This window comes from Lycium barbarum, chromosome 11, assembly GCF_019175385.1.
Source record: "Lycium barbarum isolate Lr01 chromosome 11, ASM1917538v2, whole genome shotgun sequence".
Taxonomy (NCBI): domain Eukaryota; kingdom Viridiplantae; phylum Streptophyta; class Magnoliopsida; order Solanales; family Solanaceae; genus Lycium; species Lycium barbarum.
In genome coordinates this window covers 5,623,622-5,637,218 of record NC_083347.1, presented here as the reverse complement: position 1 = coordinate 5,637,218, position 13,597 = coordinate 5,623,622, and the positions used below count along the sequence as shown (strand labels likewise).

At 33.9% G+C, this 13,597-nt stretch overlaps 1 protein-coding gene across 1 annotated transcript; it reads left to right on the top strand.

Annotated features, from left to right (window-relative positions):
* The first annotated feature begins 9,911 nt into the window (after positions 1-9,911).
* On the top strand, positions 9,912-13,287 carry LOC132620367 (receptor-like protein kinase THESEUS 1). Its single transcript, XM_060335031.1, has one exon. It carries the CDS (start codon positions 10,432-10,434, stop codon positions 12,961-12,963), a length of 2,532 nt encoding a protein of 843 aa, XP_060191014.1. The 5' UTR covers positions 9,912-10,431; the 3' UTR covers positions 12,964-13,287.
* The last annotated feature ends 310 nt before the right edge of the window (positions 13,288-13,597 follow it).

The following is a 13,597-nucleotide window of genomic DNA, read 5'->3' as shown; positions in this document are numbered from 1 at the left end:
AAACTTCAATTATGTTGATTGTGTATAAAGATAACGACTATGCATATATTATAGGAGTTGACACCTAATTTTGTCCCGCCTCTCCTCCAAAATACCTATTTACGCTTCTAATATTTTTAGAAAATTAAAAAATATATATATTTATTTTTTACTAAATTATTAGCCTCTTATCAATACCGGCACTTCATTATTCTATTACGATTACTATCATTATTATTATTATTATTATTATTATTATTATTATTATTATTATTATTATTAGTACTATAATTCACAATTTTTTTATCATTTCGACATTTTACCAGCTTACGCACACACATCGCATTTATCTTTGCATAATTAAATAATAGTATTTATTTTACTGTGGATTTTCGAAATATTATTGCACGGCTATTACAACGCCATTTTTTATCTGAGCATTAATGAGCATAATCTCATATTGAGCAATATTTTAACACAAGTTATTTCGTGCACTCAATCCGTATTTCTGATTTATCGGACCCCGAATCAAAGTCCAATCAACTCATAAATGTTTTTGACTAGCCCATATTTTGATCCCAATTTTTAGACCAGTCCAGGTTTTAATTCATTAGCCCATTCTTTTAATACCCGGTCCAAAATTTGACCCAGTCCACAAATGGACTGGGTCCAGCCCATTCCCGTTTCAGAATAAGGGAACCCAAAAAGGGTTTCCCTTCACTTTTCTTTTCCCTTTCTTTTCTCTCCGCCTCTCTCCTCTTCTCGTTCACCCCCGCCGCTCCCCTTTTTTCCGATCCGCTACCCCACTCCCACGCTCCTCGTCCCCACCTCGCCGACGACCCCCACACCGCTACCCCACCACGCTCCTCGTCCCTACAGCGCCTCATCTCCCTCTCTCCACTCATCTTTGTCCCCCCACGCTCCTCTGTCTCCCCACTTCTCTTTGCCCCACTCCTCTCTTCCTTTCTTCAGCACAAAACCAAAAAAAAACCTATAAAGAGTTGTTTAGTTGAATCGTTAAAAAGGGGGATTTTTTTTTATTCATGGACGGACCCCAAGAAAGAGAGGTCTTTCGATTCACGAAATTCCCCTAGAACCTGAAAGATTTTTTTGATTCAGGAAATTCCCCCAATAATTGAAGCTTTCGAATCGAAAATCTCTCTTACAAAAACGAGTTCTTGAACCCCTAAACTCCACTATAAAGACAGGTTTTTCAATCGCAAAAAGGGCCGAAAAAAAATGAAAGCTCTGAAAATCACAAGAAATCCCCATAGACGATATTAATTCTTTTCGCTGTATTGTTCGATATCAAGTCAAAATCCACATCATTTTGTTCTGTTTTTGTCTTTAGCATCTGTCTAGATTCGAAAGGGTATACAAATTCGGATTTTTAGTGTTTCGAAGTAGATTTGAAGTGTTCGAGTGGATATCGAAACCTTCGCCTCACTTCGCTGCACCCGAAGAAGGTAATCCTCCTTTTCCTTTTATTTTTTATTTTTTCTGTTGCATGTTTTGTTCTGTGTTATTTTCAGTTTTATTGTTCCATAATTCAAGTATGTTAGTTTTAGTTAAGCTATTCCAGTTCGATGAATAAGTCCGTTTCTGTGTTAGTCTGTTATGTGGTAAAACAGGTTTATATATGTTAATTTAGTTTTGGTCTACTTAAGTGTGTAAATAACTCTTCTCTACTTAGTTTGTTTCTGTTTTAGCAGTCAAGATGTGTTCTTGTGCTTACATGCCAAGTGCGATTCAGGTTTAGTTAAATACGTTTCTGTGTTAGCCTGTTTATGTGGTTAGGAATGATTGTTTAGTTTAGTAAGTCCCTTTTCTTTGTCTAGTTCTATTTAATCTCTGCTTGTTTATTTTGTTGCTATTCGCTTCATTTGTGTTTGGTTGACATATGATAACTTGTTAATAGTAATAGGCATGATTTAGCTATAGATATCTAGCATGCTAGGTTTATTTTGAGATGATGTGGGTATGGTCAGACTGAAGATATGTTAATAAGGCTGATCAACATTTTAGATTCAGTTTCAGTATCTTCAGATATATGTTAGGTCTCTGCTAAATTCCGAAAGTATATTTGAGTTTCCTTATGGATAAAACATGCTAATTGTGTGCTATGTGATCATTCCCTGTGGAGTTGAATCTGTCTAAGCTTGCTCCTGAGCATTGTATGAATCATATGAGTGTACATCCTTAGGGATATTCATTTAAACCTGTATGAATGTTGAAGCTGCTACATCTAGTTAACATGTTGAAATGGGAATACCAAATGTCTGTTCGTTTGATTACCTATTTGAAACATATCAAAACATCTGGGTATTCCCTCTGTTCCAGTTAGCTGCTGCTGGTAGGTTTTAAAACTGTAGTAAAAAAAAAAAACTCTAAATCCTAAGTCTCTTTAAATTTCGGACTGATCTGTTGCTGCCCGATAAATTCATTGTTATGGCTTGTTGTTTGGTTGCTGAGCATTAAAAGAAAGAGCAAGGCTTAACAGAGATGGGATCTAAATCTTAACTCATTGAAAAGAAGTCTTCTGATCACTAGGATTATTTAAATCCTTTTCTTTCAAAAGCGTAATTGATTTCCTGCCCTTTACCCCTTTTCTTTGATTTATAGCATGTGTAAATATTGAATTCATCTATGCATGCCCGATATCATTTTGAATTCGATACTCCCTCTGTTTTTGCCTCTGTAATGCATGCATGTATGCCGCCTCCTCTCCCTATTCCTTTCTGATTTTTCAAATAGACTTAAAGTACATAATTAACCAGTACCTGTGCACCTATCTGATCTCCTTTCTGGGGTTTGTGATATAAAAATGATAGTCTAGAGTCACTGCTTATTCTCATTTCAGAGCAACATAAATGGTGATGGTTGAGCTTGGAACTGAAAATGCCCATATCTGATATAAAATGTTGATATTGAACCAATGTAGACTAATTCTGTTTGAAAAGACTGAGAAAAAGGATTTTAACCCTGAACCACATATTGAACTGTTTTTTTACCTATATGACTATAAATTACTTTATGTTAAAAAAAGTAATGGTCCAGCACCTGTTAGCATTATGCGTTTATGCTGAAACTCATCAGTTCTCTTTCACCTTGGTTGTTATCTTCTTTGTCATTCCACGATATATTTGATGTAGTCACTTGTGTTTGTCCTGATAATATGAAAAATGTGGATTAGAACGTATCTGAATATTATACAAACCCCTCCTGAATTCATTGGGTGCTTTGTATACCATAAATCCGTCATGTTTAGGTTCAATATGCGATGTGCGTTACTAGTGCACATCTTTTACACTCTGCCCGTGCCATATATGTAAAATGCTCTATTTAAATTCTTCAAATGGTTGAGTGTGATGAATATATTATCTATATTATGTGTATCTCGTGGAATGAATTTTGTGTTGGCAAATTCCACATACAGCGCAATTTCATTTCAATTTTGATTATGCTTATTTCTGAATTCGTGTGCGGTAGATATTCCTATTAACCTTCTATGCACCTTTGTGAATGTATATACATAAGATATACCGAAACATACATAATATATACATAATCCATTGGTTTGTTTTTTTTTGAGTTATATTTTCACATGTTTAACCTTATTTGTCGATTAGATACTAATCCTTTTCCTTTTATTTTTCGCATGACCATCATATACGAGTCCGAGAGACTCGTTCTTCTTCCGCATTTAGTGTTGGGCTAAAAACCCAACGCAATCTCCTTTCTGGTCAATCTACGTCCGCAGCAGATAGAAAAAAAAAATATTCTGGGCAAAGCCCATGCAGCAGCAGGCCACAGCAATACAATGAAATTACTGGGCTGAAGCCCAACAGCAATCTGATCATAGCAGCCATGAAATGGGCTGAGCCCATTTAACTTATTTACTCCTCTATTTTATTTTTATGCATTTAATTTGTATCACATGACTAACACTTGTTAATTTAGATGAACCGTAGTGAAATTAGTGGGGTTTAGTTTTAGTAATGGGTAGTAAGTTTAAGGAAGACTAACAATCAATTCCATAAGTTTATTCTCTTTTTTACTTTTCATGTTAAAACTATTTATAATGTCTAATATTTATTTTATTTAGCATAATTGATTTGCAAAATAGCATGACCTTATATATTGAGTTAAAAGAATCATATTTCATGCTCACTATCCCAGAAATTCCAAAACCTCACTAATATGCAAATATAAGTTCAAATACATTCTATGAATAATTTTTCAAAGTTTATCCAATAATATACTTCTTTTAACCAAGTATAGTTAATATAAAAGAACGAAACTCATACCCTATCCCTCACATTTTAAAGAAAATAAGTTTAGGTATTTTACATCACCAATATTGATATAATACAAAATTTTGTCTTATTTTGCAAGTCTTATTTTCAAGAACATTATTATATTTTCATTCAAGGTTTTAGCATGTCCAAGTTTTATTTCAAATAGCCTTTAAAATCTTCTTTTATGCAATACATCATATTTTCTACAAGTATTATTTCAAACGACATCATTATTACTTTCATATAAAGTCTTAGCAACATTTTAAGCTTTATTTAAATAGCATCTAAAATCATCTTTTATGCAAACTATCTTTTATAAGTTTTATTTCTAAATAGCATTTGATTTAAAGCCTTAATAATATTTACGAGTTTATTTAAAATGGCATTCAAAGTCCTCTTTTATATGAATTTCCATCTTAATTAATTAACCTAAGTTTGGTCGGATAACCGTAAGTTAACGGATTCTAAAGGATGCCTAACCCCTTCCCTTTAGGATAATATAGAGCCCTTACCTAGAATCACACTGGTTAAGCAGACTATTAATTGAGGTTTAGTGTTAAATTTCCCTTAGTTAATATATAGGTGTCCTAATTCACCGTTAAATTAATTAGGTGGCGACTCCTTAAAATCAAAACAAAATAGGAATCACCAATACGTCATACTCCTTAAATTTAACCCGGTTAAAATGGGGTGTGACAATAGGCATATATATTTGTATACATGTCATCCTTTTTCTTGTATTCCTTTATTTATCATGGCGATTATCAAGCTAGGCAACGCAAGAAGAGTGAGGAGAATCATGCAGAAGGGGCTGCCCATTAATTTCCATAGAATTATTGAGTGAATATTTGTGTGTTCTTATTATTAATTTTACCCTCTAATTACTCATTTTCAAATTATTTTCGAAGGCTATTGAGACTTACACCAATAAATATGAATATTATGGTAAAATATATACTTTCTCTGTCCCACATTACTTGTCACTTTTCCTTTTGCACGCCCGTTAAGAAATCAGAAGTAAAAGATGTATTTTACTATCTTACCCCTATCTCCCTCCAATAAATATATTCTAATCAAAATTGACTATTTTCAAGAACATTTATTACTAAAGGTAAGATGGGAAAGATTTAATTAATTTTATCTTGGTTTTGTAAATGAACAAGTAAGTTGGACATATATTTTTAGTAATGTGGCCAAGTAATATGGGACGGAGAGGATAAGATGTAAAGCATTTAATTAATTTTATTTTGGTTATGTAAATGAACAAGTAATTTGGACATATATTTTTAGTAATATTGAGTACTTCATTTATGAACAAGTAAAAGTGCACGGATGAAATAAATATATGTCGGACAATTAAAATTAAAATGCATACTTGTATACACGAGCAGGGAATAAATATTCAGTAAAAAAATAGTTTAGTAATGTGGTCAATTAATATGGAATGGATGGAGTACTTCATTTGTTAATTCTTAAAGAACTTAAAAAGTCAAAAATCAATAAGTATAAGTGCATGGAGGAAATAAATGTGTCGGAGAATAAAATTTGAAGTGCATACGTGTATACATGAGAAGAGATAAATATTCAGTATTATGACATATGACCACGTGGGATAAAAAAGTAATTGGTTAAAATGTACAATTTATATAGCTTGTGGTATAAATTTCTATTGCTGTGTTAATCCTCTCTTCACACTTAGATATATTAGAAATAGAAAAGAAGAAAAATATAGAATAGAAAAATAGACATATATTTTTAGTAATGTGGCCAAGTAATATGGACGAAGGGAGTACTTCATTTTTATTAATTCTTAAAGAACGTGAAAAGTCAAGTACAGTAATGTGACCAAGTAATACGGGACGAAGAGAGTACTTCATTTATTAATTCTTAAAGAACGTGAAAAGTCAAGTAATGTGGCCAAGAAATATGGGACGGAAGGAGTACTTCATTTATAAATTCTTAAATAACGTGAAAAGTAAAAAATGAACAAGTAAAAGTGCACGGAGAAAATAAATATGTGTCGGATAATTAAAATTGAAGTGCATACATGTATATATGGGAAAAAAATAAATATTCGGCAAAAACGTGAAAAGTCAAAAGTGCACGGAGGAAATAAATATGTGTCGGAGAATTAAATTTGAAGTGCACACATATATACATGAGAAGAGAATAAATATTCAGTACTATGACATATATCCACGTGGGATTTATTAATTCTTAAAAAATATGAAAAGTCAAAAGTGAACAAATTAAATGCACGGAGGAAATAAATTTGTGTAGAAAAATTAAAATTGAACTGCATATGTCTATACATGAGAAGAGAATAAATATTCAGCTAGAACAATAAAAGTCAAAAGGAACAAGTAAAAGTGCACGGAGGAAATAAATGTGTCGGAAAATTAAATTTGAAGTATATATGTATATACATGAGAAGAGAATAAATATTAAGTACTACGACATATGTTTATGTGGGATATAAAAATAGTTAGTTAAACTGTATAATTTATATAACTTATGGTACAAGCATTCATTGCGTGTATAATTTTTAAAGCCCATGGTACAATCATGAGAAGCTGTGTTCGTCCCTTTACCACATTTATATATAATAGAAATATTTTTTATTTAATTATAATTAAATAATATATATTTTATTCATTAAACTTTTTATTTATAATAATTTGACATAAACACTCAATACAAATTAATTTTATATACCATAAGATGCTCCGTCTGATAAAAACGAAATAAGGTCAAAAGTGGCTCAAAAAAATAGGTTCTATACTGTCAATTTTCTCTGGAAGGCGATACACGTGTGAACAGCAAAAAAAGGGAAGAAAGAAGATGAAAATGCGTTACCAGACCTTGACATCTGGCTAAAGGCTTTCACACGCATTTTCAAGGTCTTTGAACTTAAAAAATAATAATTGCTTTTCCAGCCTAAACTACCGACAAATTATCAACATACTCCTTTTAAACTATCAAGCACTTTATTTGATATGAGTGTTGGGGATTCCGATTAATTCAAATTTACTATACGTAAGATCGTTAAAGGAGAAAGTGTTCCTTACTTGATATTTTTTTTTAGGACTTGAACCGAAGATCTTTGATAAAAGGTGAAGGGATCTATCAATTCCGCAATTATTTGTGGTTTATCAATCACCTTTTTTGACTTCTCATCTCGTGTTAGGTATTCGCTTTGAACACGACAACTCCGAATTTGTGTTGAGTTAAGTCTCACTTTGCAGTTAAATGCTTCTTACCAAAAGTAACCCCAAAAGTTTAAAATCTGAAACTTAAAATTATAATGGAGGGTACTTACCATCCAAAGTAAAACTTTGGTGGTTGGTGCTTTCTCATCACCCTTTGTCCCTTTCTTTCGTATTGAAAGCTTTCATAAAAACTATCACTTATATATGGGAGTCATTTTGTCTTGATTTATGCGCAATAAGTCCTCCTAAGAATCGTAATTTCTCGAATTATTATTGCATTTGAACAATCGACGTGTTATCATTGTACAATGATTTGTATTGAAACTCTTATAAGAAATTCCCATATCCAATGATAAAACAAATCATTTGTTATTAATAACCAAACTTAGATAGTGGAGAAGGCTCTATGACCATGAATCCATGATCTTACAACAATATATAATCAAAAGCAGAAATTGTCGTAAATTATTTTTACATATGAAATTATATCATTCAGAAGTGTGAAACTCTTCCTCTTGTGGAAGAGTTGCAGAATAGTGAAGAGGAATAATACTGTTAGTGCTAAAAAACAAAAATAATAATATTCTTTTTACCTTATTTTAAAAAGGTAGCGCAAGTGTTCGTGGCCATGTGCTCCAGTGTGGCGGTTATTAGAAAAAAGATTTGATAGCTTAGACCCACAAATAGAATACTACTTTAACGCCGTCAGTCATCAGATGATATACCTTCTTTGTTTTGATTTATGTGTCATGGTTTAATAGATTATAAAATTAAACAAATTAAATTTTGTAATCTTAAAACTATAATAATTTTGTAAATTGAAAAAGGTTTAATTGTATCCTTTTCAAATGAAAAAAGATGATAATGGAAGATATACGAAGCCGTTTGGTTGGTGAATAAGGATTTTATTTCGGGATAAATTTTAAAATTGTTTCATCCATGCTTGTTGCAAAAAGCAATTTTGTGATTGTTTATATCACAAATTATAATATTAATTTTATACCACATTCTATATAATCCCCAAATAAAATAATAGAAATGACAAATTTATCTTTTTTCAAAGTATTTCTTCCTGTTGTTTGGTCCAAAATAATGTTATCCCAGAATTATAATTTCGTCTCCTATATATTACTTACAAATTTGGTACAAAATTTAGGATAAAGAGTCAAAATTACCCTTCTATTTTAAAATATTAGTCATCCTCCGTTGATGTGGGAAAATTTTCAAAATTATCCTCAATTCACCCAATTCTGAATTTCCTAACCAACTACATTAGCAGACAAAAGAGCAAACGGCCAGGTGACGGTGACGGTAGCAAAGATGTGACGTTAATAGTTGTCTCCTTCGTATCTCAAAGCCGCGTAGAAAGCTGGTAGCTTGGTCCCCCAGCAAGGCAGTAACACAAGTTAACTCTAATTCGGAATTGTTTGGTTGGAGGTGCTACACAAAAATATTCACAGAATAACAAATTTTGATACCTAACTACTTATCCTTTATGTAATTGTCATTTTCATTTCCAATGTAATGTCATCATAGTTTACTCTCTTTATTCCAAGTTATGCAATACTCTCTCTCCCTCCGTTCACTTTTACTTATCCATTATAAACCTTGCACATCTCTTAAAAATTAATAAATGATGTGCATCGTTTACCATAATATCCATATTAATTGGTGTATGACTTTTTAGTGAATTTGAAAAATGATTTGAAATGAGTAATTAATGCTAGGGATAAAACAAGAAAAATAAATTATTTTTCTCTTGATATACGAAAGTGGACAAGTAAAAGTGAAAATCTATTTTTGAAATAGTGATCGAGTAAAAGTGAACGGAGGGAATACTATTTTTTTTTTAAATTCGTTTCAACATATATAATGTCATTGTAATAAATCCCAACTAATTGTTTATGTTGAGTTCCTACCCCGGTCATTTTAGGAAAGTCTTTTTTTATGATTTGGGTAATTCTTACGTTTTTTGAGATTGAATTAGGTTCAATATCCATATTTTATTCATGATATCAAAGCCAAACCATTTCAATTCTTAGTTTACCAGATGTTGCGCTCGACCTAGGGTGTGCTGGAGGTGTTAAGCTCAACGTCGGATCATTTAGAGATGAGAATGTCTCTTTTTATGATATTGAGAATTCTCATTGAACTAGTGTTGAGGTGGAGTTAGGCTCATTATCCAATTTCTATCGGTGTATCTCAATATGAATGAATATATGTTTCTGTTGTGTTATGTTTTTACTTAAATTCACATTACTATAAGTCTAGCCCGTTTCTTTTATCACTTTTTAACATTAAAAATCAAGTTAATTTTTAAGACCTTATATTCTTTTATCCTTTTCAATCATTATAATATATAAACTAGTAACTACTATTGCCTTATAAATAAATTTAAAAAATCATGCAAAGCAGAGCCTGGCCACAGATAGATAAATTATTAATGTATAACTTGCAGAAGCTTCATAGCTCTTTCAACTATAATATTCCAGTCTTACTTATAAGATACTGAGTATCAAAATCAAACCATAATGTCCCTTGAAAACAGCTGTTGCAACTGGGGTTTGATTTGTACTACTTAGTTCTTTTGTGTGGGTCCCTTTTTTGCCCTTTACTATATCTTCTGTAAAAAAATGACAGCCTAATCAAACAGCCTGTAAAGAGCTGTTGGAACTTTGCACTAAAAAGCTCTACTTGATTGTGTTTTCATGGTGGCATTCAGGTATTGTCTTGTGGGTATTCTTTCTTTTTCTTTTTTACTTCATACCCATTTCAAATCTTGATTTTTTTTTTGAGACAGTATAGTGTAAAAGCTTAGTTCTTTCTCTGTCTTTGTCATAATTTCTAGCTTGTTTTACTCTTACATTGCTCCAGATAGATCTATATTCCGACTTAGCTTGATTAGACCAATTAATGGTTTGCAAAATCAGTGCTTAGTTGTTAAAATGGGAGCTTTTAGATTAGTGAGATGGATGTCTTTGGTTCTAGCTTTTGTGTTGTCTAGTTTCTTGATTCAGGTGGCTAATGCTGCTTTCAAACCTGCTGATAATTATTTGATTGCTTGTGGATCTTCCAAAAATGTAACCTTTCTTGGCCAGATTTTTGTTCCTGATACACCTCATAAATCAGTTGCTTTAGAAAGTGAAGAAAATTCTATTACTGCCACATCCAATTCCACTGCTCCATTTTCAATTTACCAATCTGCTAGAATTTTCCACACTACAACATCTTACAAGTTTGATATTCATCAAGAAGGGCGGCATTGGGTCCGCCTTTATTTCTACCCTATTCCTGGCCATAACTTAACATCTGCCTCGATCACAGTTGTCACAGAAAATTTTGTTCTGTTGCACAATTTCAGCTTCAAGAGATATAAGGGTAATTACCTTTTTAAGGAATACTCAATCAATGTCACTTCAGATAGCTTGACCGTTGCTTTAATCCCTTCGAACAATTCAATCGCGTTTATTAATGCGATTGAAGTTGTATCGGTCCCTGATGAGTTGATTCCTGACCAAGCAGTGGCAGCATCTCCACCAGCCCCTTTCAATGGCCTTTCTGGGCTGGCACTTGAAACTGTTTATCGGCTAAACATGGGAGGTCCTTTGGTTACTGCTCAGAACGATACGTTAGGGAGAACGTGGGAGAATGATGTTAAGTATCTGCACGTCAACAGCTCTGCGGTGAACGCTTCGGTTAGTACTTCAAGCATAAAATATCCAGATACGATCGCTCCTGAAATAGCACCATACTGGGTTTATGCTACTGCTGAAACAATGGGAGATGCTAATACTGCCAATGGGAATTTCAATATCACTTGGGAGTTCCCAGTTGATACGAACTTCATGTACCTCATCCGCGTGCATTTTTGTGATATCGTGAGCGAGTCCTTGGATACTCTACTTTTTAATCTGTATATAAATGAGGACATTGCTTTACTGGGCTTAGACTTGTCGAGTTCAGTTGGTAAGTTGGACGTGCCGTATTTCAAGGATTTTGTCTCCAACTCCTCAACAAATTCAGGTGTTCTGACAGTCAGTGTTGGTCCAGACACAGGAGCCGATTCCATCAATGCGATTATGAATGGATTGGAAATCATGAAGATTAGCAACGGAGCTAGAAGCTTGAGTGGGGTTTCATCTGTTGAGACTCTACTTGTGAGGCCTAACAAAAAGCACAAGAAAGGCATTATAATTGGTTCTGCTGTAGGAGCATCAGCTGCATTAGCATTAGCAATTATTGGGTTGTGTTATTGCTGCTTGGTAGCCCGCAGATCGAAGACGTCTCCTCAGCAGGGGCACCCATGGCTTCCTCTTCCCCTGTATGGAAACTCTTTAACTATGACAAATATGTCCAAAACTTCTCAAAAGAGTGGAACGGCAAGCTGTATATCGTTAGCTTCACCCAATCTTGGTCGATTCTTTAGTTTCCAAGAAATAATGGATGCTACTAATAAATTTGATGAAAGCTTGCTCCTTGGTGTTGGTGGTTTTGGTAGAGTCTACAAGGGAACACTAGAAGATGGGACAATGCTTGCTGTCAAAAGAGGCAACCCGAGATCTGAACAAGGTCTAGCTGAATTCCGAACAGAGATTGAAATGTTGTCAAAACTTCGCCACCGACATCTTGTGTCTTTGATTGGGTATTGTGATGAAAGATCAGAAATGATTTTGGTTTATGAATACATGGCAAATGGTCCTCTCCGAAGTCATCTTTATGGAACGGATCTTCCATCTCTCTCGTGGAAGCAGCGCCTCGAGATTTGTATAGGTGCTGCTCGGGGATTGCATTACCTCCACACTGGTGCATCGCAGAGCATCATCCACCGTGATGTGAAAACTACAAACATACTCTTGGATGAGAACTTGGTAGCCAAAGTTGCTGATTTCGGTCTTTCTAAAACCGGACCGGCTCTTGATCAGACCCATGTCAGTACTGCTGTTAAAGGTAGCTTTGGATACCTGGATCCCGAATACTTTAGAAGACAGCAGCTTACGGAAAAATCAGATGTTTATTCATTTGGTGTTGTCCTAATGGAAGTGCTCTGCACCAGACCTGCATTGAATCCAGTCCTACCACGGGAACAAGTCAATATAGCTGAGTGGGCCATGGGTTGGCAAAAGAAAGGCATGTTGGATCAGATAATGGACAAAAATCTTGCAGGGAAGGTGAATTCAGCTTCCCTCAAGAAGTTTGGGGAGACCGCCGAGAAGTGTTTGTCTGACCACGGAGTTGATAGACCTTCCATGGGGGATGTTCTGTGGAATCTAGAATATGCTCTTCAGCTTGAGGAAACCTCATCCGCTATGGTGGAGCCTGATGATAACAGCACGAACCATATACCCAGCATACCTTTGACGCCATTTGACAATAGTGTGAGTATGATCGAAGGGATTAACTTGGGAACTGATGATGATGCAGAGGATGTTGCCACTAGTGCTGTTTTCTCTCAGCTGGTAAATCCACGGGGAAGGTGAAAAGGAACAATCATTTTTATTTTGTGGCTTCAATGAAATATTAATGCGATTTTAAAATCTTTTCATTCATAGTATTTGAGTCAATTTTTCCTAATAAAATGCTCGAGTATGTACTGTAAATTATTGTGGTGGAGCTGGGCATCCATTGAAATTTGTCTTTGTAATACTAAGAGTTGTAACCTTGTTTGAACTATTACATAGGTGATATAGAGTTGCCTTTTTACTCATAGATATCATACTATAAATTGTCAAAGCATTGTAATCAGTGACCCGGAGAGAAACAATATTAATCAATTGTTGCAGCACTTCAGCTGAATTTTCTTCTGGTCAAGTTTGTCATGCTGTTACTGCTGCTTTTGTTTCCCTAAAGGCAATAATTGTGCTCTCTTAAATTGATCATTGTTATCAGTTGAACGGAGATTTTCTGTTTTGCATACACTAATCCTCTATAAAAGTTGTGCGGGGGGGGCTTCTCAACATCTTAAACATCTAATTATTAGTATGTGAGAAATCTGATTCCTTTGTTATGTTGGATCTTTCATATCATAAGCTTCTATAATTTCCTTTGACGCACTGTTGGCCTAATTATAGCAATTTCTTGCGCTTAAGTTCTTAGCCACTCTTCTAATGCATC